At 55.2% G+C, this 26,964-nt stretch overlaps 2 protein-coding genes and 1 long non-coding RNA gene across 7 annotated transcripts in view; 1 reads left to right on the forward strand and 2 right to left on the reverse strand.

Annotated features, from left to right (window-relative positions):
* The window catches only part of ODF2 (outer dense fiber of sperm tails 2), a 33,134-nt gene extending 25,994 nt beyond the window's left edge, over positions 1-7,140 (reverse strand). Inside the window, 4 exon segments of the mRNA XM_029920534.1 lie at positions 2,270-2,395; positions 2,676-2,792; positions 3,699-3,789; positions 6,962-7,140. Coding sequence (XP_029776394.1) covers positions 2,270-2,395; positions 2,676-2,792; positions 3,699-3,789; positions 6,962-7,125 — 498 coding nt within the window. The 5' untranslated portion in view covers positions 7,126-7,140.
* On the forward strand, positions 6,269-14,231 carry LOC115276491. The gene is made up of 2 exons (XR_003901961.1): positions 6,269-6,725; positions 13,841-14,231. It is a non-coding gene; the product is annotated as an uncharacterized LOC115276491 (long non-coding RNA).
* Positions 14,232-16,519: 2,288 nt separating this feature from the next.
* Positions 16,520-26,958, reverse strand: CERCAM (cerebral endothelial cell adhesion molecule). Of its 5 annotated transcripts, XM_029920530.1 has the most exons (15): positions 26,845-26,931; positions 26,433-26,544; positions 25,633-25,727; positions 25,352-25,462; positions 25,060-25,177; positions 23,703-23,837; positions 23,420-23,624; positions 21,576-21,695; positions 21,205-21,281; positions 20,994-21,100; positions 20,058-20,190; positions 18,300-18,427; positions 17,976-18,179; positions 17,333-17,585; positions 16,520-17,052 (listed from the first exon to the last, which is right to left on the reverse strand). In XM_029920530.1, the coding sequence occupies exons 4-14, from the start codon at positions 25,423-25,425 to the stop codon at positions 17,333-17,335; spliced, it is 1,554 nt and encodes a 517-aa protein (XP_029776390.1). In that variant the 5' UTR covers positions 25,426-25,462; positions 25,633-25,727; positions 26,433-26,544; positions 26,845-26,931; the 3' UTR covers positions 16,520-17,052. The 5 variants fall into 5 exon arrangements, with proteins under 5 accessions (XP_029776390.1, XP_029776388.1, XP_029776393.1 ...); XM_029920528.1 differs by lacking the exon at positions 25,633-25,727; XM_029920533.1 differs by lacking the exons at positions 25,633-25,727; positions 26,433-26,544 and having other exon boundaries at positions 26,845-26,958.
* Between the last annotated feature and the right edge of the window lie 6 nt (positions 26,959-26,964).

The raw sequence follows: 26,964 nt of genomic DNA on the forward strand, positions 1-26,964 counted from the left end.
AGGTGACTTCCAATTTTTCTCTTACAAACATCTTTTTACATGCTCCCTGTACTCGTGTACCCTGGCTAGGTCAGTTGAGTGTCCAACTCCTGATTTCGGCTCAGGTCATGATCTTAAGGTTCAAGAGATCGAGCCCTGTATTGGGGCTTCCATCCTGACAGCAGGGAGCCTGCTTGGCATTGTCTCTCTCTGCCCCTCTCCTGCTTGCTTGCTCTCTCTCTCTCAAAATAAATAAACTTAAAAAAACAAAAAAAACCCCTACAGTATCAATCCCTAGGTATAAAGCTACAGCATCCCTGGGGTGCCTGGCTGGCTTAGTCGGTGGACCTGTGCAACTCTTCACCTTGGGTTCGTGAGTTCAAGCCCCGCCCTAAGTGTAGAGATTACTTAAAAAAAAAAAATCTTATAAAAAAAATTTTTTTTAAATAAAACTATAGCATTAATGTTTTCATAAATGCTCCAGAACTGCTAAATAATTTCACCAATCCTCTCAAACTACTGTAAAAAAGTTTGTTGATGAGGCCCCTGGGTGGCTCAGTCGGTTAAGCATCCGGCTTCGGCTCAGGTCATGATCTCATGGTTTGTGGGTTCGAGCCCTGCGTCAGGCTCTGTGCTGACAGGTCAGAGCCTGGAGCCTGCTTCAGATTCTGTATCTCCCTCTCTCTCTGCCCCTCCCCTGCTTACACTTTGTCTCTCAAAAATAAATAAAAAACATTAAAAAAAAAAGTTTGCTGATTTCTCCTACGCTTGCCAACATGAGAGAGATATTAGTAAGTTTTTCAACTACAGTATATGCCAATCAACAAAAATGAGAGCTTGTGTTTATTTTCAAATTGTAATTGTTTTTCACTTACATCTAACTGATTAGTCAGGTACACATAGTAAAAAATGGAAGATCGCATTTTAATCCCAAACATTCTTTCCCTTTTATTTTTTAAAGGCATTTAAAGTTAAGTGTATTCATGTATTTAATTTTTTTTGATGTTTATTTATTTTTGAGAGAGTGCGTGCGCGCACAGTTGCTAGTGGGGGAGGGGCAAAGAGAGAAGGAGATAGAATCCAAAGGAACCTCCAAGCTGTCAGCACAAAGCCCAACGTGTGGGGCTCGCCGAAACCAAGAGTTGGACGCTTAACCAACTGAGCCCCGCAGGAACCTCTAATTCTAATCTTTCTTACGTAAACAGAGACACAGACACAGACACACACACACACACACACACACACACACACACACACAGGTCAGAACACTTCATTTATACCCCATTCTCCCTTTGTCTCTTCGGGAAAACTGATAAAGCAGGGAGTCAACCCCAGGAAGTAGGACTTCAGAGTAATTATTTTTCCTTTTTGTTTCTAATTTTAAAAGTAATAAACTATCAAAAAAAAGAAGTCATAAACTATCAGCAAAAGACTGTTTCAAAATGGGTCAGGCATCTATCTGGAAGGGGCCTCAGGTCCATTTCACTTTTGCCCCAATAATGAGATCTTTGTCTAAAATGCAGCCAAAAGGTCTTGTCTGCCTGTCACTGAGGTTTCTTGTCGCAACTGACTAGAATGTAAGCCTAGGGGGGTGCGCCTGCCAGTCGGCGGCTGTCACCCCAGTGCCCGGCAGTGTCTGGCTCAAGTCTCGATAAACGTTATGCCGTAAATCACTGCGCGGGTGGATGGATGGATGGATGGATGGACAGATGGACAAACGGACAGATATGCATGGCTAAAAAAAAGGACAGTAATAATTCTCTGGGCACCTTCACAACTAATATAGAAGGCAAGGATTAACCAGGAGATTGCTCCAGAAGCGGGCTGGAGGACGTCTGTGTGGTGCACGCACGAGCTCTGGTGAGGACCGCCTCAGAAGAGGCGCTGCTTTCTTGGACGTGTCTGGTATGGTTTCTTTCAGTTACGCTTCAGAGTCTGGTGCAGTCACACGGGAAGAGACGTGGGGCTCCACACGTGCAAACCAGAGAGGCCAAGGGCACACCGTCTAGCAAGAGACATCCCTGAGCCCCACCTCTCGCTCCGCTGCTTTCTCTGGGACTCCGTCTCTCTGCACCTTGGTTTCCTCATCTGCACACTGGGAGAGCGTGACTGACCCCGCCGCAGTCTCGTAGGGACCCGGGATCGCCCCGTGCGCGCAGGGGTTAGCAAGGCGCTCGGGGCCGACTGGGCCATCTCCACGAGCTACCGCCGACCCTGAATCCTACCGAGTTTGAGGCCTGCTAGAACCTGACCAGTCCAAGAAGGAAAGCCTGAGCGAGAATCAGCCTACCTCCCACTTGCATCCCACATGCCGGGCGGATGACTTTCCAGGGGGCATCCAAGGTACCTTGGTTTTCACCCGGACACTCCGCCGCACATTCACGGTGTCCCCTTTCATTCCACGCTTATGAGATTTCTGTGGAAAGGGACAAACCCAGGGTCACTTCCCCACACAGCTGGCCGCGGTGTCACTCTGGTGGCATCCACTTCCAGCTCCGCAGGGGAGCCTCTTCTGACTACAGCTACTGCTGCCGCCTCTGCGTGACCCGGCTGCCTACCGTCTAGCCGGGCAGTGACCTCTGAGAGCAAGTGCATTCGCCTCCGGAACCTTGGGGGTTTGAAGCACGTGGAGGCCGGGCTGGGAGGCGGCCCCCCAGCTCTGTGGCGTTGGCCTCACCTGCCCGGCACGCTCCTACCTGGCTGCTGGCCGCTGCCGGTTTCGGGAGTTTTTTTATGTGGACGTGGACAGGAGTGTTCTCATCCACGTGGACATGTAAGGGGGGAGTTGAAGAGCGGTCCTTCATGGTTTGCTTCTGGCAGGCGGGGGAGGACAACACAAAAAAGGTTGATCTGTGGACGAGTAAAGTGGCATAAAAAACAGAGCTCGCGGCCTCTGGGGGCCACTGGGAAGGCCAAGCCACCAAGCGAGCAGGACAGCTACCAACTACTGGCATGCGGGCGGGCCCCACGGCAGCGGTGCCATTCCTGCAGGCTCCCGCAGAGACCCCAGCCGAGGACCGCTGGCGTGGCCGGGGTCCGCTCGGGAGAGGGGTCTGCAAGACCCGCACGGTCCACGGAAGAGCCCGCAGGCGGCCCCGGGGTCCTCGGAGCTGCATCTCCATCTGAGCCTGCCGGAATGCACACGTTCCTTCAGGTTTAGGGGAGCACAGAGGGTCGGCGGGGGACTCCTGCGCCCTAGTCTGAACTGGGCGTGCAGGTGAGCGCGAGGGACACACGGAGTGGCTCAAGCACAGAACGAAGCAGGCAGGGGGCGGCAGGGGAGCGAGGACGGCCACGGAGAGCGGAAGGAAATGCTGAGATGAGAAGGTTGCACAGGCTCTGAAGACAACGTGAGCAGGGCGGCACCCACAGCTGCACACCCTTTGCCCCTCCGCGCCCCCCCCCCCCAGCAACTAGCCCTTCCCCCTTTCTTTGGACTTTTTTCTTTTCTTCTACTTTTTGTTTTTTCTTTTTGGATAAGTTGTTCTCGAGACTTTTGAACCTTGGAGGGTTAGGTTAAGACAACCTCCTCACACCCAGCAGCCCGACCAGTGGCAGAGTAATGAGCATCAATGAGCAGCCCAGCCATGAAAGCACCTAGCGGAGCGATGGGCCACAGCGGCGCCCGCAGGGAAGAAGGCAGGTCCTGGAAAAGGTGTGCAGAAGCGTTGGTGGCAGGGCCGCAGACCCGAGGGCTGCTCCGTGGGCACGTCACCTACCGTCACAGTCACACTGGGTGCGCCACAGGGTGTCCTCAAAGCCTTTTTCTGCGTGAGACTTGTTACTCCGTTCTTCCCACACGATGGAAACCTGCACCCAGGCACAAGAACCAGATTATAAGCGGGAAAATATGGCCCTTCTAGTTCTTAGATCTCCTGAAATTACACACAAGCTTAGGACTCGGAGAGCCAGGCTGGAATCACTTGGCTGCCTTTTCATGAGCACCAGACACGCATGGTGTGCCCAGCAGTGGGATGGAAACAGGTGATGGGCATTTGAAGGGCTGACCTGGTAACCCGCCATCGCATCACACGGATTGTGACCTTTTGCTGAAAAGCCCAGCTGTCATGCTGGCTGGCAAGTGGCAAAGAGCAGGCAGTGCGGGAGCCACAGGCAAGGAATTAATTTGGCCAAGGGTGAAAGTGCCCAGGACTGTGCTTGGAACAGAGGCAGCCCTGGAGAAACGCTCAGGGAATGACAGTCACAAAAAGAGCAGCAGGGGAGAGTAGTAGGGGGGCTCAGTCTGCTGGCTGACTCTTGATTCCGGCTCAGGTCAAGATCCCAGGGTCCGAGGATCGAGTCCTGCATCAGGCTCAGAGCTGAACATGGAGCCTGCTTAAGATTCTCTCTTTCCTTCTCTCTCTCCCTATACCACTCTACCCTTCTTGAGAGCTCTCTCTCTAATTAAAAAGAACTGTAGGCTCAGGAACTATGAGGCTTTGAGTCCCTGTGACTCAAATTTCATGAAATTAACACTCAAAGATTCAAATAAGATGATGAAAAGTTACTATTTCCCCAAATATACCTCTTTCTACATTTTAAAGTCTTGAGAAGCAGAATTATTTTTGTTTTGGAGAGTTTTAGTTTATTTCTTTTTTTTTAATGTTTTTTATTTATTTTTGAGAGACAGAGAGAACCAGCGTGAGCAGGGGAGGGGCAGAGAGAGAGGGAGACACAGAATCAGAAGCAGGCTCCAGGCTCTGAGCTAGAGGTCAGCACAGAGCCCGACGCAGGGCTCGAACCCATGAACAGTGAGATCATGACCTGAGCCGAAGCCAGACACTCAACTGACTGAGCCACCCAGGTGCCCCTGGAGAGTTTTATTTTAATATGTGCAACTCATCATGCTTATACATAAACAACCCCATTACCAGATTTGCAAATATAACAAAAGTTTAATCTCCATATTTGGCAGTAGAGCGTCCAAGAATGCCCCAACAGAAAGGGACTTGGAAAATTCATTTGATCCAACCCACTACCTCCTGGCAGTGCCAAAATATGGCTTTGCCCTCTCCACAAATAGTTCTGAGAAAATAATGTAACCTAAAACTGCAACATAAAAAATTCCTGAGCACTTTAACATGCATCTTGCTGTACATATATTACACCTTGATGAAAAAGGAAAAAAAATCTATTGCGCCCTAGTAATCATTTGGGCAAGGAACACCAAATCTGAGTGAGTAGACGGGTTTGTTGGTCTGTTTTCCCCTCCTCACTTAAAAGCCAAGAGATTTGGGAAATCTCTCTCCCTCATCCCGCTTGCCATCCAGTCACCTGGATTGCAGCGACACCTTGCTACAAGGTGCACCTCTGACATCATTGTGATTTATTTACAAAATAAATAAGGGAGGAGTTGAAGAACGGTCCTTCATGGGTCGCTTCTGGCAAACCTTTCAAAAAGGACCCGCACGCCTCGTGCTCCATGAAGACAACAATGGTAACCCTGGTTTGCTACAGAGAAGTGAGGCACCTGGGGAGGGACGGCAAGGGGGAGCCAGAGCTGGGACGGCCTGCGTGCACTTTTTCCCTCCCTCCCTTTAGAAATGATTTCTCAATGTCATGGATCAGACTTTCGATACACAAAACACGGAGGCTGAAATGAGAGCCTTGGCCTGAGGGCCCTGCCCACCTTTCCCTGCCCTTCCAACGAGGCGCCCCCCACGTCAGTACCTGGGGGAGCCGCCTGAGGATGAGGCAGACATGGCTAGGCATCAAAGCCGCAAAGGTGGGCAATTGGGTCAGCAGGCTCTGCTCAGGGGGACCCAGAGGGGCTTGTCAATGAGAATCTCAGGGGCCAGGCATCAAACGTCCTCTCTGAGGGGAGGAGGGTGGAAGCTTTGGGGGTGGCAGTTGGATGAAAACTTGGGAGGCGCTCCTCTACTGTCCAAGTCGCACAGCAACTGTCCTGCCAAAGTGGGGGGAGACAGGAGAGGCTGAGCGACCTGCGGGGCAGTGGATGGACGGCCGGTAGGTGGGTAGGGGGCGAGGAGGAAGCTCCCCTCCCCAGGGAGGGAGAGGAGGCGGAACTTCGAGGGCAAGGACCACCACGCCCAGGCCCCACCCAGGAGAGGTGGGTGCCCATCAGAGAGAAAACCTGAGGTGTTGGCTGGCGTGCGTGGAGGGAGGGACCTGCTAGGTCCCCAAGAGGGCCCCAAAGGGCCGAACCCGCGAAGGGAGCAGGAGGGATATTCCGGGCGGGGCCAGAGCAACCGTCTCCTAGGAGAAGGGGGCGTTCCCGCCAGAATAGAAACCCGGAGAGAACCAATAGTATTTGAAAGCCGAAGGGGCGGCAACGGAGGGGAAAGAAGCGTTCGGCCGCTAGTGGATACCCCCGACGGCGAAAGGAAAATCCTCTCGGGCGCAACAACCAGCGGCCGCTGGGACTTAGTATCCGAGTCAGAGCGGGTCAGACGCCGGGTGGTGCCGGGGGCGGGACGGGACCTCCGGTGAGGCCCCCAGGACTGGTGATCCCGCTCCCGCGGGGTCTGGCGGCCGGGAGACGGCCCTCGGGGAACAGCGCTGCCTACGAGGCGCGGACAAGTAACTGCCGAGCCGAGGCCGGCAGGGAGAGGCGGCCGGGGCGACGCCCACCAGCGGGTAGGGGGCGCGGGGCCAGTCTCCGACGGCGCGCAGGAGAGACGACCACCCACCAGCGGGCTGGAGGAAACCAGTTTCTGCCCATAGAGAGAAGGGCGAGGCCCTGCCGGAGGGCGGCAGAGGTGGCAATAGAGTCCTACGGAGGCCAGGTCAGGTGGGAGGCTACCGGCCCGCCCGTTAGCGGGAGGAGGAGAGGACCCGCGCCGGGGGGCGGGGCGGGGGCCACATTCCGACAGGCGCTGGACGAGCGCGCCTGAGGGCTGCAGGTAGGGGTGGCCGGGGGGGTTGGGGGAGCGGCGGGGACCATCCCTCTCTCGGGGCCCGGACCCGGCGGCGGCGGGGCGCCCCGAAGCGCCCGGGGTTCCGCCTGCCGGCGGCCTCTCACCAGGAGCGACACGGCTGCGCCCAGAAACGCCTCCTTATGAAGTCGTTGAAGTCGGAGGCCAGGGCCGTGCCATGGAGACGCCGCGGCGGATGCTGTCCGGCTCCCGCGGCGACTCCTCCCCGCTTCCGCCTCCTTTTCCGACACCCGGTCGGCAGCTCGCCCATTGGCCAGTTCAAACCCCCCCGGGAGCCTCTCGGGTTTCGCCATTTAGGCCCAGCCCCTGGCGTCACAGAGATGCCCCGCCCCAGACACAGCCCCGCCTACGTCCCCGGCCAAGAGCCCGGTCGCCGTGGAGACGCGCGACGCCACTAGAGGGCCTTGCCGCGACTTGCCCCGCGGTTCAAGGCCCGGCTGACCCTCCGCCATGTTTACCCCGTCGCGGTCCAAGCTCGAGTCCCCTAACTGGAAGGAGCGCTAAAACTCTACCCCGGGCCCTTGGAAACGTGTTCGGAAACTGGGCTCCCACTGGGGACGCAGAACAAGTTAGCGGCCGGAGCTACGCGCAGCTCCTGAAATCCAGCCCCGTGAGGACTCCGCTGTTGGCGCACACGACCCAGACTCTGACTCTCGCCCCTTCCCACAACTCCTCCTCTTTCCTCGTCCAGACTGGAGGACGAGCCGCGTCCCCCTCGCTCCTCACTGCCCTCCTGCACACCGGGTGCTGCTGTGTGTACAGACCTACTATGATGAGGTTGTCGCTGGGCCGCCATCTTCTCGACTATGCTTCACTGTGGACCAATCAAGGGGGGCTGTCACGTGGTTCGCCGTGCCGCCCTGGATTCTGGGAGACTTTAACATCCTCAGGCCAACCTGGCCTCAGTCGCTTGACGTCCTCATGGCCATGACTTTCCCTTGCACCTCAGCCGCGCGCCCTCAGGGTCACACAACGGGTCCGCGTGAAATCTGAAATAGCTCCCCGCTCTCCCCATAGTACCGGCGTTTCTGGCTTCGCTTTCACCCGCTAATGGCCACCGTATTCATTCCCCGGTGTTAGGGGGCCCCCCACGTTCATTCATTTTCTACCTGCTGAATACATGATGGGTCCCCTATTATCTATCATTCAGCCATCTGCAAGGGTGAAAGCTACACGTGGCTTCACCTGCAGCTGAGCCCTCGTCAGCGCCCAGAATGGTTCCATTTGTCTCTAGATCCCTTCCCTCTCCCCAAGTAGTTTTTCCAAACCTTTGCTTCTCCCATGTCATACTCCCAACTCTCCTTTTTCATGGAGAAAAATAAAGCCATCAGGTAGAATTTCCTCTACTTTCTCCTTACCTGCCCTCATTTTAACTCCCCACCATCTTTTAGTCCCTCCCTTGGGAGCAAGTGATGTCCTTCTTGTGCCCAAGGTAAACTTCTTGTTGCCAGCCCTAAATGATCTCAGTAAAAGGTCTCTTGCTGCCCCTGTCGCTGAATTGTTGCTTAATTCTCAGTGCTCCCACATTCACTGAACCAACATTTATTAAGTCCCTGCTATGGGCTAAGCCCAGTTCAAGGGACACTAAGGAATCCCCACACCTCCTGTGGGGCTCACAACCCCCAGGGCTTTACCTACTGAGCCAGATAGGCTGCACCAGGAATGCATTTTATCATAATAATCAAGAAGGTATACAAGGGTTTAGACCTCAGAGAAATTCCCTTTCAGCCCTTCTCCTCCTCAATGTGATCCTCTGTGGACTGACCCTTCCTTACCTTTCCAAAGGGGTGAGAGACTCAGGGGAAAGAGAAAGAGGTGTCCCCTCAGGCTTGCCTATAGCTCAGGCAAAAAGATGGCTCCACGTGGGCCAGGAAGTCTTGTGGGGTTTGGGGGGAAAAGCCAATTAGTAGCAGGCGATATGCATTTGCCTAGTGCACACCGTGTGCATATTATTTCTCCCTGGAAGCTAGTGCAAAGACGTGTAGTACACTGCGGTTACAAATAGGAGTTCGAAGAAAATACGGGCAGTCATTTCTTTGACATCAGCCTTCGCAACGTTTTTTCTCAGGCTAGGGAAACAAAAGCAAAAATAAGACTCTTGGGACTACAAGATAAAAAGCTTTCACACAATGAAAGAAACCATCCATGAAACATAAAGACAAAAACTCTGAATGGGAGAAGATATTTGTGAATGATATATCCGATGAGAGATTAATATCCAAAATACATAAAGAACTGATACAACTCAACACCAAAAGCCCCCAAATAATCCATTTTAAAAATGGGCATGGGACCTTCATAGACATTTTCCCAAAGAAAACATACAGACAGGCAACAGACACATGAAAAGATGTTCAACATCACTCCTCGTGGGGAAATGCAAATCAAAACCACAGTGAGAGGGGCACCTGGGTGGCTTACGTGGCTCAGTATTAAGTTCTTGATTTGGGCTCAGGTCATGGTCTCATGTTTGATTCATGAGATCGAACTCCTGTGCAGGGCTCCACACTAACACCGAGGAGCCTGCATGGGATTCTCTCTCTCTCTCTCTCTCTCTCTCTTTCTCTGCAATGAGATATCATCCTACACTTGTCAGAATGCCTAGTATCGAAAAGAAAAGAAAAAGAAGTTGATGAAGTGGAGAAAAAGGAACCCCTTGCGCTGTTGATGGGAATGTAAATTGGTGCAGCCACTGTGGAAAACAGTATGGAGGTTTCTCAAAAAAAAAACAACAGCAGGGAGAGCAGGGGTGCCTGGGTGGCTCAGTCGGTTAAGCAACCTACTCTTGGTTTCTCCTTAGGTCATAACTTCACGATTCGTGGGTTCGAGTCCTGCATCAGTCTCTGCACTGAGTGGCTACTTAAAACATCTTTTTTTTTTTCCTGTTTATTTATTTTTGAGACAGAGAGAGATAGAGCATGAGCCAGAGAGAGTCAAAGAGAGATGAAGACACAGAACCCGAAGCAGGCTCCAGGCTCTGAGCTGTCAGCACAGAGTCGGACACGGGGCTCGAACCCACAAACCGTGAGATCATGACCTGAGCCGAAATCCGATGCCCAAGCGACTGAGCCGCCCAGGTGCGCCAATCTTTTTTTGTTTTAAACCACTAGATAGTATCTCAAAATGTTAACACTGCCAATTTATTTTCCTTGTTTTATTTTTCGAAATTTCAACAACGAATGTGGGCTTCTTTTGTTAGTTAGGAAGAACCACGGGAGGGGGGGGAGCTAGATATTAGCCCCAGCATTGGGCCCCAGGCCTGCCGGCAGCCCACAGCCGAAGGACAACCCTGAGTGTCCCCTACCACCCCCCGGCTTAGGCTCCAGCCTCTCCGTTTTCCCAAGGGCCTGATTATCAGCTCTTTCCATCCAGGAGAGTCTCCTCCAGGACCCTGATGCAACTGCCACAGTCCTGCTCCGGGGAGAAGGAATCTGTGCTCCCCAGGGGGGCCTGGCTTTGCCTTTCAAGTTATCGGTGGAGCCGGGAGAGGAAAGTCTCCCAGGCCTTATCAAGGCTTGGCTCCTCTTAGACCCTTTGGCCAAGCCCTCTGGCCCTGCCCACCAGAGGTTGGTTGGCCTCTGGCCTCACTGAGTGTATTGATTCTGCCGCTGTCCAAATCAGTGGTTCTCAAAGTGTGGTCCCCATGCCAACAGTATCAGCACCACCAAGGAACTTGGTAGAGACACAAACCTTTTTTTTTAATGTTTTATTTATTTTTGAGAAAGAGAGAGAGAGAGAGAGAGAGAGAGAGAGAGAGAGCGAGCGAGCGAGCAGGGGAGGGTCAGAGAGAGAGGGAGACACAGAATCCGAAGACAGGCTCTGAACTAGCTGTCAGCACAGAGCCCGACATGGGGCTCGAACCCATGAACTGTGAGATCATGACCTGAGCTGAAGTCAGATGCTTAATGGACTGAGCCACCCAGGCGCCGCATATAGATGCAAATCTTAGACCTCACCCCAGACCTAGGGAATCAGACACTCCGGGGGTGGGGCTCAGCAACCCGGGTTTTCACAAGTTCTGCAGGAGACTCAGGTGTCAAGTCTGAGAATCACTTTCCAGACTATCAGGCTTGGAGGGCAAATCTAGTCGTGACTCCTCCTTTTACAGAGGAGGAAACTGAAGGGTTTTAAAGCGAAGAGAGGGACCTGGCTCAAGTGGCAAAGGTGAAACTGGAAGTTAGATTATCCGTTTCCAGAGACACCCCTGCCCCGACTCTCTTCTGACTCAGGCAGACCTCCTCAGCTCATCCCATCCATCTGGGGGGTTGCCGTGAAGCCAGCAACCACCAGCACCCCATTCCCTCTGTGCCAGGGAGGGTGTTCACCTGCATGAGCTAATCAAGCCTCATGACATCCAGTGAGCTCGGCATGAGTGCTCACCCCATTTTACAGAGCTGAAAACTGAGGCCAGAGAAAACTCATTACATTTGTCCAAAGTCATAGGACTAGAAAGGGCAGGCATAACTCAGTCCAGCTTTCTAGCCACCCCTCCCCCCACCGCTGCGGGGGCCCACGCCACAGCCAGCAGGAGCACAGGCACACAGGGGCTTGCAGATATGGCCACCATCCTAGAGGGCTCTTCCCCAGCGCCTATAATTCAGCTGAGAAACCGGAAAGGAGACAGACATCTCCTGGAACAGGCAAACAGTTGACAAACAGCCAACACCCCAACTCTAACTGCCATTTACTCATAGGAAAGCCCCGTGTCTCTTGGTTTGCAAACAATTGCACCCACCTTGGGGGCGCGGGCAGAGCAGATTAGAAGCAGTCAGCCCTGAGGGAGCAGATGTGCTCCGGCCCGCTGGCCCTCATTTCTGCTTCCTCTTGCCTCCTCCAAGCGGGCAGGTGTGCCTCAGGGCAAAGCTTCTCAACATTTCACAGCAGGGCACACGTAGAAAACCAAAATATTCAGGGGCGCCTGGGTGGCTCAGTGGGTTAAGGTCCGGCTTCAGCTCAGGTCATGATCTCACCGTTTGTGGGTTTGAGCCCCACGTCTGGCTCTGTTCTGCCAGCTCAGAACCTGGAGCCTATCTTTGGATTCTGTATCTCCGTCTCTCTCTGACCCTCCCCTGCTCGCACTGTCTCCCTCTGTCTCTCAAAAATAAATAAAAAACACTAAAAAAAAAATTAAAAAAAAAAAAGAAAACCAAAATATTCAGGGGCGCCTGGGTGGCTCAGTCAATTAAGGTTAAGTGTCTGACTTGACTCAGGTCATGATCTCACGGTTAGTGGGTTTGAGCCCCACATTACGTTCTGTGCTGACAGCTCAGAGCCTGGAGCCTGTTTCAGATTCTGTGTCTCCCTCTTTCTCTGCCCCTCCTTTGCTCAAACTCTGTCTCTGTCTCAAAAATAAACATTAAAAAATTTTTTAAAAAGAAATGGCTTTTTATATTAAAAAAAAAAGAAAGAAAACCAAAATATTCATAGAGCGTCTGAGTAATGCAAAGGGTATTGGGAGGTATTTGGAAACCTTGATGAGAATTTCGTAACACATGCTTCATAATATGTTGGAATTAGGGACCATAATGTAGGAGCCCCTGGGTGGCTCAGCGGGTTAAGTGTCCAACTTCCACTCAGGTCATGATCTCATGGTTCGTGGGTTCAAGCCTCAAGTTGGGCTCTGCACTGCCAGTGAGGAGCCTGCTTTGGACCCTCTGCTCGCCCTCTGCTCCTGCCCAGCTTGCACCCACTCTCTCTCAAAAATAAATAAACGTTGAAGAAAGAAAGAAACCATAAGGTGATGTATTAGGGAAGGTGTTAATGCTTGGTTTTGTATGAAACTTCCAAATAAAACATTTATACTGGTTAAAAGCAGACACGAGAAGCCACTTACTATATGATTCCACCCACACCACGGTTGGGAAAAGGCACAACCACAGGGACAGAAAACAGATCTATGGATTCTGGGGGCTGGGGTTGGGAGGAAGGCACTGGCTGGATGGGGGGAGTTGGGGGGAGACGTATATATTCCACATCTTCATTGTCGTGATGGTGACAGGACTGTCTCCATTTGTCAAAGATCATCAAAGTCATCTTTTTTTTTAAATTCCAAACAGGCTCAGCGCTGCCAGTGTAGAGTCCAACGTGGGGCTCAAACCTACAAGCCAGTGAGACTGTGGCCTGAGCTGAAATCAGAGGCTTAACCGACTGAGCCCCGCATGCGCCCTTCATCAGCATCAATTTTACTGTGTGTCCATTTGGTGGGAGTTCCCAGAGCTCTCAGCTCCTCAGAATCACCTGGGGTGGTTTTGTTCAGAAAGTCAAGCAGAACCCAAAGCCTACAGAGTCAGAACCTGGTGGGGTGGGAGAGTGGGAGGAGTCAGAAATCTACATCTTTAAAAAAATTTTTTAATGTTTTATTTATTTTAGAGAGAGAGAGAGAGAGTGAGAGAGAGAGAGAGGGGGAGAGAGACAGCATGAACAGAGGAGGATCAGAGAGCGAGGGAGATACAGAATCTGAAGTCAGGCTTCAGGCTCTGAGCTGTCAGCACAGAGCCGGACGTGAGGCTCGAACCCACAAACCAAGAGATCATGACCTGATGCTTAACCGACTGAACCACCCAAGCGCCCCAGAAATCTGCATCTTAACAAGCTCTCCAGGTAACCAGTGAGGGAGGGGCAAGAGAGTGTGTGTGTGTGTGTGTGAGCACGCGCACGTACAGTGTGTAGTTTGGAGCCAGGACTTCTGGGTCCGGATGGGATTCGAAGCCTCTATCTGCAGCCCAGACCTGAACCCTGAATCCCAGGTTCGTACAAGCCAACTACCAGGTCGTGTCGGCACCTGGATCCGACCCGCTCCGGACCGGCACGCCCACCCCAGCTCCGCCCAGAGTCTTCTCCATTTGAATTGATGACAGTTCCATTCCTCTAGAAAATGGAGCCCAATGGTTCAAAATCATCCTCAATTCCTCTCCTTCTCTTTCTTGTTTGGCATTTTCGCTTTTATTTCATTATCCCAAACTTAGCCCTTGCATCAATGCGGGACCTGAAGGAGTGGTGTGAGAGCAGACGGGGACGGGGGTGTCCCCAGAGACGAAGCAGGAGCCAGCTTATTCGCGCTGCCCACACACAGCAGTGATGATGTTCCCGGACCCGAAGTGCTCCGTGGCTTCCGCAGTATCTGCGCCCTCTTCCACCTTTGCCAAAGACCATGGTCGCCATCCCAGCGTGGCAGTGCCGATGGAAAACTGGGGACCAGTTGTGTCAGGCCCGGCATTTGTCAGGAATAAATGCTCATCATCAAACTTCTCCCTGTAGAGGGAGGTGCCACCCGTGCCCTCATGGTGTGTGGCCCTGGCACATAAATCCCCAGATCCTTCTGGGAAAACAGGAACCAAATACTTTCTCTTGTCTTCAGAGCGTGTAAGTTTTCTGCTGTTTTGGGAACTTCGTCTATAAACATCGTGAGGAGGTGTGGCCCCAGGGCTCAAGAGCACAGTGGGGTTGACCAGGGCTGGGCAGCACAGGGAGGCTCTGGGCATCCGTATCTGCAGCCTCCTATTCTGCCCTAGAAATTCTGTTGGCTCTGTCTGATTGCCACCCCACTGCCAGCTAACACCCTGGTCTGATGCTTCAACGTATTACAATGGGTCCCCGTCTTCCCTGGGCCCGCCTACAGTTTATTCTCAGCACAGTAGCCAGGGTGATCTTATTAAAATAAGTTAGACTGTGTCATTTCTTTTTTTTTTTTTTAAGTTTATTTATCTTGAGAGAGAGAGAGAGAGAGGCAGACAGATAGAATCCCAAGCAGGCTCCACATTGTCAGCATGGAGCCTGATGCAGGGCTCGAACCCACAAACTTCAAGATCATGACCTGAGCTGAAATCAAGAGTTGGATGCTCAACTGACTGGGCCACCCAGGCACCCCAGACCATGTCATTTCTTGGCCTCAAACCCTCTGGGGGCTCCTTGTTCCAGAGTAAAAGCCAGAATGACCTCCAAGGCCCTCCTTGCTCTGGTTCTGACTCTGGCTCCATCATCTTCAGGCCCTGGCTACTGGTTGCTCACTCTGTTCCAGCCACGCTGGCTTCCTCACTATCTTTTAAACCTACCTGTCCTGCTCCTGCCTCAGGACCTTTGCATGTCGTTCCCTTGGTCTGAAATGGGCTTCCTTCAGATATCCCCACAGCCTTTGGTCGGATGTGAACTTCTCAGAACATACTTTTCTTTTTTTTAAATGTTTATTTATTTTTGAGAGAGAGAGTGCAAGTCGGGGAGGGGCAGAGAGAGGGAGACAGAGGATCTGAAGCTGGCTCTGCACTGACAGCAGCAAGCCCAGTGCGGGGCTCAAACCCACGAAATGCAAGACCGTGACCTGATCATGACCTGAGGAGGATGCTCAATCGCCTGAGCCACCCAGGTGCCCCATCCTTGGACCATACTTGACGTCTCCTTTCTCATTTTGCTCTATAGCACCTACCACTCTCTAATGTCTAAGTATTTATTTTTGTCTATCTCCCTCCTAGAATGTCAGCTGCACCAGGTCAGGGACTTTTTGGTTTCTTTTATTCACAGCTGTATCCCTAATGCCTAAACCTGCCCACGAGAGGGGCTCCATAAATGATTGTTTTAATAAGCGAAGGGGACATCTAAAACCTGGAGGGGAAAAGTGACTTGCTCAAGGTCACAGCCATCTGGAATCAATGGCTTTCACTCTTGGAACAAAGCACCAATCCTATAGCTTTGACCCAAAGTCCTGGGTCCTTTGGATCCAGGTCCTGGGACCAAAGCCAGGCCAGCTGGACCTCATCCCCAGGGGGGAACCAAGGGATAGCCCCGCCTCAGGGGGTGCCTGTCCGACTCTGCCAGGACCTTAGTGCTTCCGTAACCAAGTCAAGGAGCTGCCAGGGGAGAGAGGCTCCCCTAAAAAAGGAAACCTAGGCATGCCAGTGCCATGGTCTTGTGCTGGTGGAGGCCAAGGCAGCCGCGGCCAAGGCCGAGAGCCACTGCCTGAGTCCCTCGAGCTGCCTGAGCGCAGGCACCGGAGACAGGTGCTGGGTCCCGAAGCCTGACCCTGTGGAGGGCGGGTGGAGAGGAAGGCCAGCAGTCCCCAAGCAGAAGGGCAGAAGAGGCAGAGCTGCTGCAGGGAGCCCAGCAGCCCACGCCCCAGGGTCCCTTCCCCATTGCTGGCCCTGCACCAGCAGAGGGCGCCCCTGGCCCACAAGGTCCACGTTCTGCTTTCTTTCGCCCTCTGGCGGCCACGCTGGTGAGGGCCACAGGGGAGTCTTGGATCTCCCCCACCTCTGGGCAGGGTGGGGATGGAGGGGGGTGCTGCACAAGTGAAAATTCAAGGGGAAGGAGGCTCAGCAGCCCTGGGTCTGGGCCCTTCCCCGACCAGCAGGGTGAGGCTAGTGACATCCATGACAGCCCCAGTGGGTGAGCATTCGCTGTGGGCCGGGCCGGGCCATTCTATACCCACCCATCCAGGACCCTTCTCTTCCATGTCCATTTTACCACCAGGCAGACTGAGATCCAGGGAGCGATGGCATCGACGCAAGATCACCTAGCAAGGGGATGGCCATGTCTGGTCAGCCCGACACCTCCCCCAGGCTGCCCTCCCCTCTCTCTTTCTCCAACTGCTCATCCACAGGCTGAGAACCCTTCCCTCCCAGGCCTCGTGACACACAAAGAGGCTCATCCAGGAGTTAAATATATAAAGTGCAAATACCAGCTGGCTTTTATTGAGGGCCTACTATGTGCTGGGCACCAGGTCTGCAAGTGCCCTCCTCTCACCACCCCTGTACTTCCCACTGGCCAGGGGAGAGGGCAGGCCCAGGCAGGTGAGACCCAGGCGTCGAGGGGGGAGGGGGCTGAGGCGGAGGTAGAAGATGGCAGAGGGGCCCCAGCAGTCGGGTCTGCAGGGAGGGCAGGGCTCCTAGTGTTTGCCCAGTTTGGAACTGAAGGCTGGGAAGCCCCCTCCTTCCCTCCACCTGAGGCCCTGAGTCAGGAGGGAGAGAGGGTCTGGGAGCCCTGCCCTTTTGCCACGTGACTCTCAGGGAAGGGGACCCATGTCTGAGTGGTTTCTCCCCATGGAAGGTGGGGCCAGAGGGCAGAGCGGCCACGCCTCCCTCAGGTGACAGTCTGTGTCCATGGGGTCTGTGGCTGCTGGTGGTGGCCCCCGCCAGCGATCTCCAGGTCGGCCTCTTCCTGAGGGTTCCTCCGGAGTCACTGCCTGGATCTGGTGGGACAGAAGAGGCGAGGAGAGAGAAAGAGAAGGAACTGGAGTGGGAAATCCACCTCCAGAGAAGGGTCCGGGAGACAGAGATAGGCAGAGAAAGCTTGAGGCAGACAGAGAGAAGCAAGGAGCCACAGACGAACAGAGACAGAGGCAGAGGCAGAGTGAGAGGGGGGAGAAGGCGGGCTGAGAAGGGGAAAACAGAAACCCAGAGGACCTCAGCCCAAGACGGAGGGAACAGAGGCACCTGCGGCTCGAGGCGTCTCTCCAGCCCCGCCCTCACCTAGAGCTCATCCCGGGGGCGGGGGTGGAGGCTGTGCCCGCTGCTGCCAGCCAGGTCCAGGCGGGGGTCACGCAGGGTCTTGTGAGAGCCACTCCAGCTGATGATGCGGCCACTGTCATCGTCCCAGGGCGAGGAAGTCTCCGTGTCGCTGAGCCACTCGGCGTCCCCTGCATAGTGGGTGGGGGCAGCCAGCAGGGGCCTTGCGGAGAAGGCACGCAGGTCCCTCGGCCAGAAGTGCGCCTTGTACTGCTCACTGTGGGGCCGGAGGAGGGCTGAGGTGGGGGCCCCCCCTCCAGACACACCGCACACGTGCCTGGAGCCGGCACCTCACCTGCCAGGGGCACCTCACTGCCCTCCCCGCTCAAGACCTCACAACAAACTCAGAGAAGAGGGTTTCTATTATCTCCATTTTCCAGATGGGGAAACTGAGGCTCAGAACAGGGAAGTGGCCACACAGGCAGCACAGAGATTACACCTAGGCTGGTCTGACTCCAAAGCGAGGCCAGGCTACTCCCTGGGGACCTCGAAGAAGTGACTCAGCCTCGCCAGCCTCCGCCTCCCCAGCTGCCTAGCAAGGGGTCTTAAGACTTGTGGGGGCGGGCTCCCGGGAGGAGAGGACCCTGCCCCGCCCCCGGGGACTCACTTGGGGTGCTGGTCAAACATGATGGGTAGGAACTCGTCCACAGGCAGCATGCGGCGCAGGGGCTGGGAGGCCAGCAGCTTGCGAGCGCCCGCCAGGCTCAGGACATAGGCCAGGGTCCAGTAGGAGTAGCCGGCCACCACCAGGTGCGGCAGCCCCTCCACGGCTGCCTCTTCCTCCGGGTTCACCTGCTTCCGGCCCAGGTAGCTACGGGGGACACCAAGGGTCCCGGGAGCCACTGTAGGGCCTAGGGTGTCAGAGGACCCCTTCCTCAATCGCATCCCACAGGCCGCCCCTCTCCCCGGCCCCTGGGCGCAGGCTGCCTACATCAGGTCCCACAGCAGTTTCGCTGCCTCCACCTCCTCCATCAGCCGCTCCAGGCGCCCCCTGAAGTTGCTCTCAAAGCGCACATCGTCCTCAAACACTAGGACCTGGGCCAGGCCCCTGGCAACCACCTGTGGTGCGGGGGAAGGGGACACGGGGGGATGGCTTTTTAGATTCGGGCTGTCCCCTTCCACCTGCCTATGACAGACTCTCGCAGCCTCGGTTATATGCCAAAGGCTCAGCCCTGGCCAGGTCACTCAGCTGCTCCAAAGCCTGCTGGGGCTCCCACCGCCTGGGGACTGAAAACCCAACATCTCGCTCTGGCATTCAAGGCCCTCCAGGCCCCCTCCTCCCAGGTCTAGCTCTCCAAGTAGAATCGTGGTGGCCATGAGAACCCTTGCTGTATTCACGGAGCGCTGGCATACCCCAGGGGCCCCAGAACTACTGCTTGTCCCAGTGCTTGTGTCGAGCGCCAGGACACACGACATCCCTGTACTGCAGTAAACTGACGGGAGACAAAGGGAGGTACAAGCACGTGTCCAAGGACACAGCCCATAGCAGAACCAGGGTCTGAACCCGCATCTACTGGACTCCAGCCCCAGCTCCTCACCGGGCCTTCTGAGCTTTCCTAAAGGAAGCCCCTAGCCCCCACGATCCCTAAGAAAAAGTACTTTCTGCATTTTCTGGAAACGTGAAAAGAACATGAAATCAGCCCAGTAAACGGTGAAACGGAAATCATTCTTCAATCTGTTCAGAGACAGTAGGAAACAAAGAGAACTATGAGCTCACAATTTTGGCAGCAGTAGAAAATGAGAACAGAAGCGGGCCTGGGCGTGGCCTCCTGGAGGGGGTGCCCGCCCCTTGTCCCTCCTCAGGGACCAGTCAGCGACCTCTCACCGGCGCCCATACCCGCCGCACTAAGCTGAGGCCTCCTGGCCAAGTCCCAGGCCTTTCTTCTTCTTCCCACTTCTGAACTTACAGTTCCCTCCTGCCTCAGGGCCTTTGCTCCACTGCTTTCTTCTGCCCAGAAGGCTCTTCTCACTGCCCTCCGGACCCCACACCAGGCCAGGAATCCAGACTGGTCTACACTCTAGGACAAGCCTATACATCTATCCTCCATGGCAAGCTTGGGTTCTGTGCCCTCTCTCAAAAATAAATAAACATAGGGGCGCATGGGTGGCTCAGTCGGTTGTACGTCTGACTCCATCTCAGGTCATGATCTCACAGTCTGTGGGTTCGAGCCCCGCGTCGGGCTCTGTGCTGACAGCTCGGAGCCTGGAGCCTGTGTCAGCTTCTATGTCTCCCTCTCTCGCTGCCCCCTGCCCCCGCTCATGCTCTGTCTCTCTCAAAATAAAATAAAGACATAAAAAACCTTAGGGGTACCTGGGTGGCTCAGTCGGTTAAGCGTCTGGCTTCAGCTCAGGTCATGATCTCGTGGTTCGTGGGTTCAAGCCCACGACAGCTAGCTCTGGGCTGACACCTAGCTCCGAGCCTGAAGCCTGCTTCAGATCTGTATCTCCCTCTCTCTCTGACCCTCCCCTGCTCCCGTTGTTTCTGTCTCTCAAAAATAAATAAAAAACATTAAAAAATTAAAAAAATTGTTAAACAAATAAACATTAAAAAAAAACCCAAAAAAGCTACTGGCCAGGTCTTTTTAATACATTCATTCACTATCGATTCCCTTGGGTGCTGAGCACGGAGCAGTGAATAGGGTGGCCCCGCTCTGCCTGTGGGGGTGTGGGCCCAAAGGGGGGTCCTCACCTCCTCCCAGATGGAGTAGTGGCTGAGGAAGCAGCCCACCTCGCCCTTGGTCAGTGTGCGGCCCGAGTAAGGGTCCTGGTAGCCGGGGAGCAGGTCCACGCCGAGGCTCCTCAGGATACTGCTGTTGAGTGTCCTGAGGGAGACGGTGTCATGGGGTGAGGGGCGCTGGCCGGGGACCCACCCAGGGACTGGCCTGTGCCCGTGGGGGGCAGTCACACTGGAGTTTTGTCTGAATGAGGTGACTGCCTTGTTACTGCCTCATGGGGCCTGAAGTGATCAGCAGGTGGTCCCCCAAATGAATGGGGGGACCATGGTATCAGCTTAGTGGGGAGATGCTTAGGGAAAAGACGGACATCCTACCATCTGAAGGGCGGGGGGCATAAGTGGCAAACAGCAGTGGGCAAGTGCGGCCACGTGACCCCTGAAGGTTTCCCAGGGCAACATGGCAGGCCCGCACCCCCCGGCCCGACCCATCCAGGACCCCTGGAGAAGAATAAGCCTCATAATAATAAAGACACCTAACTTTTGGAATACTTACTGTGTCCAGCCCTGTGCTAAATCCTCGCTGAGCCCTTGTAAGTCCTAAGAGGGAGACACTATTGTCTGCCACTCACACGGCAGGGCTGGGAGGTGGTGGTAAGGTGGCAGAGGTCACCCAGCTGGTACGTGGCAGAGCTGGAGCACAAGCCCGGGGGCTCCAGATTCTGGGCCTCAACCACTGTACCCTCCTGCCCCTGGGAGCCTGAAGGAGACCGTGCTGCCCCATTTGGGTCTGCCCAGGGCTTCTCCAAGACGCAATCGCTCAGGCCCTGTCTGAGTACCTCCTGAAACAGCAAACTCACTCCATTCATTCGTCTGCTCTTCCCATTCCTAGGGAGCTCCAAAGGACCACCCTGCTCCCTCTGCTGCCCAGGGCCCCACCCCAGGGAGCCTCACCGGCCGTCCACAGCATCCACCACCCGCCCGGATATCTCCATCTCCCAGAGTGAGCTTAGCATGCGTTCACGGCGGTCGGGCCGGCGGGCCAGGCTGATGACAAATACCTGGAGGAGGCAGGGAAGGTGGGTGGAGGGTCGGGCATGGGTGCAGAGGGAGGGGCGAGCCCACCCACCTCCTCCCCCTAATCCTGTGGGCCGAGGGAACCTACCTCATCAAACCCCATCTTGCTGGGTCTCTTTGGGGGCCGGGACACGTGAGCTGAGGCCCACATGGGGGGCCCGTCCACTGCAGAGGAAAACACCCCCCCATGGGCTCTTGTCAGCAGGGACCCTGTAGTCTCAGCCCACTCCCACCTCATGTTTGCCCTGTTGGCAGAACACCCAGCAAAAGGAGCCACCTGCCTTCATTGCAGAGATGAGGCCCAACGGGGAAAGGACTTGGCCAGAGACAAGGAATGAATTAGAAGAAAGGCTGCGGCCCCAAGCCCGCTGCCCAGTCAGGTCCAGGGCCCGGGAGAAGGGGCACAGGGGGTGGCAGGGAATAGTGGCAGCAGGCTCGCGCCCCGTCTCCCAGCCTCACCGAGCGCCTCCAAGATCAGGTGGATGAAGTTGACCCTCTCGTCCTCCAGCCCCTGGTGGGATTTCACGGGCACGTTCATGTACCCGTAACGGTGCTCGTTGCACACATGGACCGCGACCCCTGTAGAGAGTGAGTGCTGGAGTGGGCGGCCCGGCCCTCCACCCCAAAGCACGTGTCCTCGCGGGGACTCAGTGTCCCAGCCGTGGGGCTGTAAGGAGAAGGGACTTCACTCAGAGAGTATCTAAGGGACGTTTCCACTGAGATGGTTTATTCATTCAACAGACGTGTCTGGGGCACCAGTGGGTGCTGGGGGGGTGGTGAGCATCACGGGGAGGGAGGAGCAGACAAACGTCCACCTGACCACCTGGGCCAGGCCAGCTCCACCCGCTAAAGCTCCCCAACCTATGCCCGTCCCTGCCCGGACCCAGCACCATCACCTGTGCCCAGACCCCTCCGAGCAAGCCACACCTCCTGCCCCGCCCACGCTGTCCCCGACCTTTTCTATTTCCTCAATACTTGTCACCTTTATTCTAATTACTTGTTTCCCCTTTCTCCCCTGTGGGCTGCGGACTCTTCAGCGGCAGGTGGACAGTGTCTACTCAAAACTCAGCCCCATGCCCAGCAGGGAGCACGGAGCCTGGTCCAGAGCAGGGACTCAGTAGCTGGGTGCTGGATGCCTGGATGATATAGACCAAACCCAATTCACAAAATTCCTTTAAGCAGCTGCCCCTCAAAGCCGTGGTGGCCTTGAAAAAGGAAGGGTACACATCTGCTTCTTCCCATTGATTCTCCATGGCTCTGTCTTTCCTTCGCTCACATTTTGCACTTGGTAAGATTTCTTGGCTGGCCTGTCTGCAGCAACACCTCTTGCACAAAAAAGCCAGTTACCACACTTGCCCCTCTGGCCACTGTTTGCACACCCCTTGCTCGTGCGCAGCACTGCTGGATTAGACGGTCACTTCACTCTCCCTGAATTAGTCTCTCCTCAAGATTCCTTTCTAACACTGGTGTCTCTGTCTCACCCTCCTCTCCGACTCTTCCTCAGGACTGGATTTAGCCCATCTTCCGCCCAAACACTCTCCAGTAATTTCCATCTTACAAATAACGCCAACACCAGAGTGTTCCTTCCAGTGTGAGAAATCACCTGCTTGACCCTCTGATGGCTGCTCAGGGTTCTCAGGTTAAAGGCCAGATGCATGCCGGTCAGGTCCACAGAGGCTGGCCCCTCCTGCCTTTCCTGCCTCTGTCTGTACCGTGTCTCCCTCACTTACTGGGCTCCTGTCACCTGCTTTCTTATGTTCCCTGCTACCACAGGACCTTTGCACTTGCTGGCCCCATTGCTTGAAATGCTCTTTCTTGCTCTTCTTGATGCTTTCTCATACCTTAGATCTCAGCCTCAAAGTTTATACCCTCCAGGAAGCCTTCCCTGACCAGATGTATTCTGGTCTAAGCTTCCTGAGCACCTAGAATCAAGACACATTCCTTACTATCATGGCTGTGATTGGACATCGATTTGTGAGATCCTTGGACTGACGGGACTGGCGGTTCCAGGAGGGCAGAGACTTGCCTGAGTTTACTCACCATTGTCTCCCCAGTGCCTGGCACAAGGTAGGTGCTCCACAAACATCTGCCTAATGAAAGAATTTGGGAAAGCGGCATGGCGGGAAGCCAGAAGATGGACATCTAGCCTACGGGCACAGTGGGCTCAAGAAGGACTATGATGTGGACAAACAAGACTTTAACAGGATGAACTGGAGCCTGGAGAAGGGTGTGCAAAGCAGAGGGAACAGCATGTGCAAAGGCCCAGAGGCCTCTAGGAACGCTCATGGACACCGGGTCCTCACCAGCAGCCTGGCAGGCATGGGCGAAGACGATGATATCGTCGAAGGGCCAGGTGTAGTTGGGGTGAGGGGGGTAGAAGGCGAGCTGGGCTGCCCCTGCGGCCCGCAAGGACACCAGGAAGGTGGAGTGGACCATGGGGACACGGAAGCAGCCCCGGCGCTGGCGGTTCTTGGTGGGGAAGTAGTCGGCTGTGCGGCGGTAGTAGCCCTGGGAAAGGGGTTGCTCTGAGCTGTGAAGGGCCCCGCCGTGGCCCACAGACCCTGGGGCCTCCCTCCCCAGCCTTACCTGGGGGGTGATCCCACACCAGAAATTGGAGTAGTAGGTCTGCGAGTCCAGCATTGGGGCCACCACGGGTAGCCCCCGCTCTATCAGAAGTCTCAGCGTCTGGTTGTTGGTCAGAATGTTGTCCGTATCTGCAAACTTTGGGGAGGCGGCCGTCACAGGTCCAGCCTTGTCTGGGCTACCCCTCCCCAAGGATTCACCGAGTAGGATCCCTCCAGATTGCCAGAGACCCCGCATGTCTCCTGGGATCCAACGGGGTTCGGTTAGAAAGTTCTGCCCTATAACCAGTAGGTCCGATTCTGGACCAAGGATCGAGTCTAGAGCATTGGCTCATGGATTGGGTCCAGAGATTAAACCTGAGTTGCTGATCTAAGAACTTTATTTTAAAATTTTTAATGTTTTTGGGTGCCTGGGTGGCTCAGTCAGTTAAGTGTCCGGCTTCGGCTCAGGTCATGATCCCACAGTTCGTGGGTTCGAGCCCCGCGTCGGGCTCTGTGCTAACAGCTAGCTCAGAGCCTGCAGCCTGCTTCGGATTCTGTGTCTCCCTCTCTCTCTGACTCTCTCCTGCTCACACTGCCTCTCTCTCTGTCTCTCAAAAATAAATAAATTTTTACAATGTTTTTTATTTATATTTTTGAGAGAGTTAAGCGTACCTGGGTACCAAGGGTACTCTTGGTTTTGGCTCAGGTCACAATCTCACGGTTTTACAGGTTCAAGCCCCGCATCAGGCTCTATGCTGGCGGCATGGAACCTGCTTGGGAGACTCTCTTTCCCTCTTTGTCTGCCCCTCCCCCACTCACACTGGCTCTGTTTCTCTCCAAAATAAATAAATAAACTTAAAAAATTATATTTTTGAGAAAGACAGAGTACAAGCAGGAGGGGTGGGGGGACAGAGAGAGAGAGGGAAACACAGAATCTGAAGCAGGCTTCAGGCTCTGAGCTGTCAGCACAGAACCTGATGTGAGGCTAGAACTCATGAGCAGTGAGATCATGACCTGAGCAGAAGCTGGACGCTTAACTGACTGGACCACCCCTACCCGCCATGGGAACTTTATTTTAGATCTGACTTAGGGAGGAGAGCCAAAGACCTACCCTGAGTTCTAGTCCAGGAACCAGGCTCAGTTTATACTCTGGGCTCTAGCCTAGGAATCTAGGCTCAGTATATGGCCTGCAATCTGTCTCAGGGATCCAGGCTTAGTAGCTAATGCGAACTCAAACACGGGGACCCAAGCTCAGTATCTGGTCTGGGTTCTGACCCAGGTTGCTAGCTGAAGGATCCGGCCTGTGAAGTCACAGCAAGATTTCTATCGGGGACAGATACACCGCTGTTGGAAACTCCATCCCCGCCAGGCTTTCTTACCAGGATGTAGTCTGCCCCCCAGGCCCTGGCAAAGGTCAGGGCTTCCTGTTTCAACTCCATCAGAAACTGGTGCCTTTCTTTGGTCCAGTGCTTGGGACCCTCTTCGTCTGGGTAGGACCTGAGAGGGTAGAGAGATGAGATGTTCTCACGGGGCAGGTGCACGTGGTCCTCCTCTCTGCAGAGCAGGGGACAGAGCCCTGGCCTGGAGGCTGTGGCTTGGGGGCGTCCCTTCTCCTCCCTAGGTTACAGCCACTGCCCATCTTCCCAAGCACCCTTCCCCTCGGATCACCACCTGGGCTCCCCCTCAGGCCTCCAGACCACAGTCGCATAGTCGTCGCCCACAGCGGCCAGCCACTCCTGCAGCATCTCTGTGGTGTTGTCCGTGTTGTGGTCCGTGGCACACCTGGGGACACGGGAGGAGGTAGGCTGAGGGGACACCGCCGCAGAAGGGCCAAAACCCCAGGGCAGCCCAGACCCCTGCAGCACCAACACCTGTGAGCTGGGCTCCTGGGCGCTGCAGGGGAAGGAGGTGTGCCACCAAGTAAGGTAAGCAGCCAGGTCCCAGTCACAGACCTGTGACCTCCTGTGTGACCTCAGGCAAGTCCCATCCGTCCCTGGGATTCACTTTCCCCCTCTGTAACTATGAGCGGTCCTGCCTGGCTCACGGGCTGTGACAACAGGACATGAATGCATTTGAAAGACAAAGCACCTCAACTGTGAGGAACACACCTGCCACATGTCCCCGGTCCCTTCCTTCAGTGCCGGGAGCCCACAGGTCAGTCCCTTCCCCTCTCAGGACTGGACAGAGGGCGGCTGCCTCCCCTGCCCGAAAGCTGTAATAAGGACCATGCCATACTCTGAACATCCCTGAGAAGGGGTGACAGGACTGAGCCCCGTGGTAACCACGGAGACGCCCAAGACAGAGGGGGACACAGAGGCCTTGGCCACGAGCCCAGGTTTTAGGCGATCCTGCCCCTTTAAGCCAGTTCCCCAGAAGTGAAGTCTAACTACGTGTCATGTCTTGGCGGGGTGGGAACTAACTAACTCCCAAACTGTGGTAATTGTGGGCGGCCTCCCCAGGCCACGGCTCCACCCCAAGCCCAACTTTGGTGTGTCGTGGGGGGCAGTTTGTCATTTCTCTCCGTTCATCCCCAACCTCAGCTTGGGACTCCTCCCTGTTCTGGCTTCCACAGCCTGTGGCCTCTGATCCCAGTGTGCTGTGGGGACGCCTGGGGGAGAGATTCTAGGGAAGGGGCTCTGCCCTTGGATGGCAGGACCCACGCCCTCTACAGAGAGGCTGGAGCCAGCCCAGAAAAGGAGCAGGTCTGTCCCCTCTGCAGAGCAGCATGGAGCCAGACTGACAGCCCCCTCACCTGCTCCCCAGGATCCCCGGGTCCCGCTGATCTCTGCCACGTGGGACCCAGAGAAGGCCAGCTGTTCTTGTCTGCTCCCCTCCAGGTCAAGCCAATCACAGGGCCTGTGGGGCTTGAGTTTGGGCTCTGAAGTTAGGGCAAGAGGACCCAACTTAAACCCAGAGGAGGTCCCCATTGAAGTAGGGGCCGGGGTGAGTGTTCTGGGGTCAAGCTAAGTCTACAGAGGTCAGTCCGCAGGGCCGAGGGGCTAAGGGGTTCCGTCCAGGGGCTCAGGATGGTGCAGGGCCTCTCTGCCAGGGGAGGGGCCTGTCTGGGTGGTATCTGGACGGAGCAGACGGGCCCATCTGGGGTGGAGGCTGTCCGTGGGACCCGGGGGTACATGCCCAGAGGGTGCCAATGCCCGGTCTCTCACCAGAGGGCCAGTCTGGCCCGGGGGTAGTCCAGCCTCTCCAGGGCGCCCAGGTAGTGGGGCAGTGAGTGCTCGGCATTGCGGGCCAGGATGGTCAGGACCACGGCGGGCAGCGGTGGCTCC

This window comes from Suricata suricatta, chromosome 13, assembly GCF_006229205.1.
Source record: "Suricata suricatta isolate VVHF042 chromosome 13, meerkat_22Aug2017_6uvM2_HiC, whole genome shotgun sequence".
In the NCBI taxonomy this organism is placed as follows: Eukaryota; Metazoa; Chordata; class Mammalia; order Carnivora; family Herpestidae; genus Suricata; species Suricata suricatta.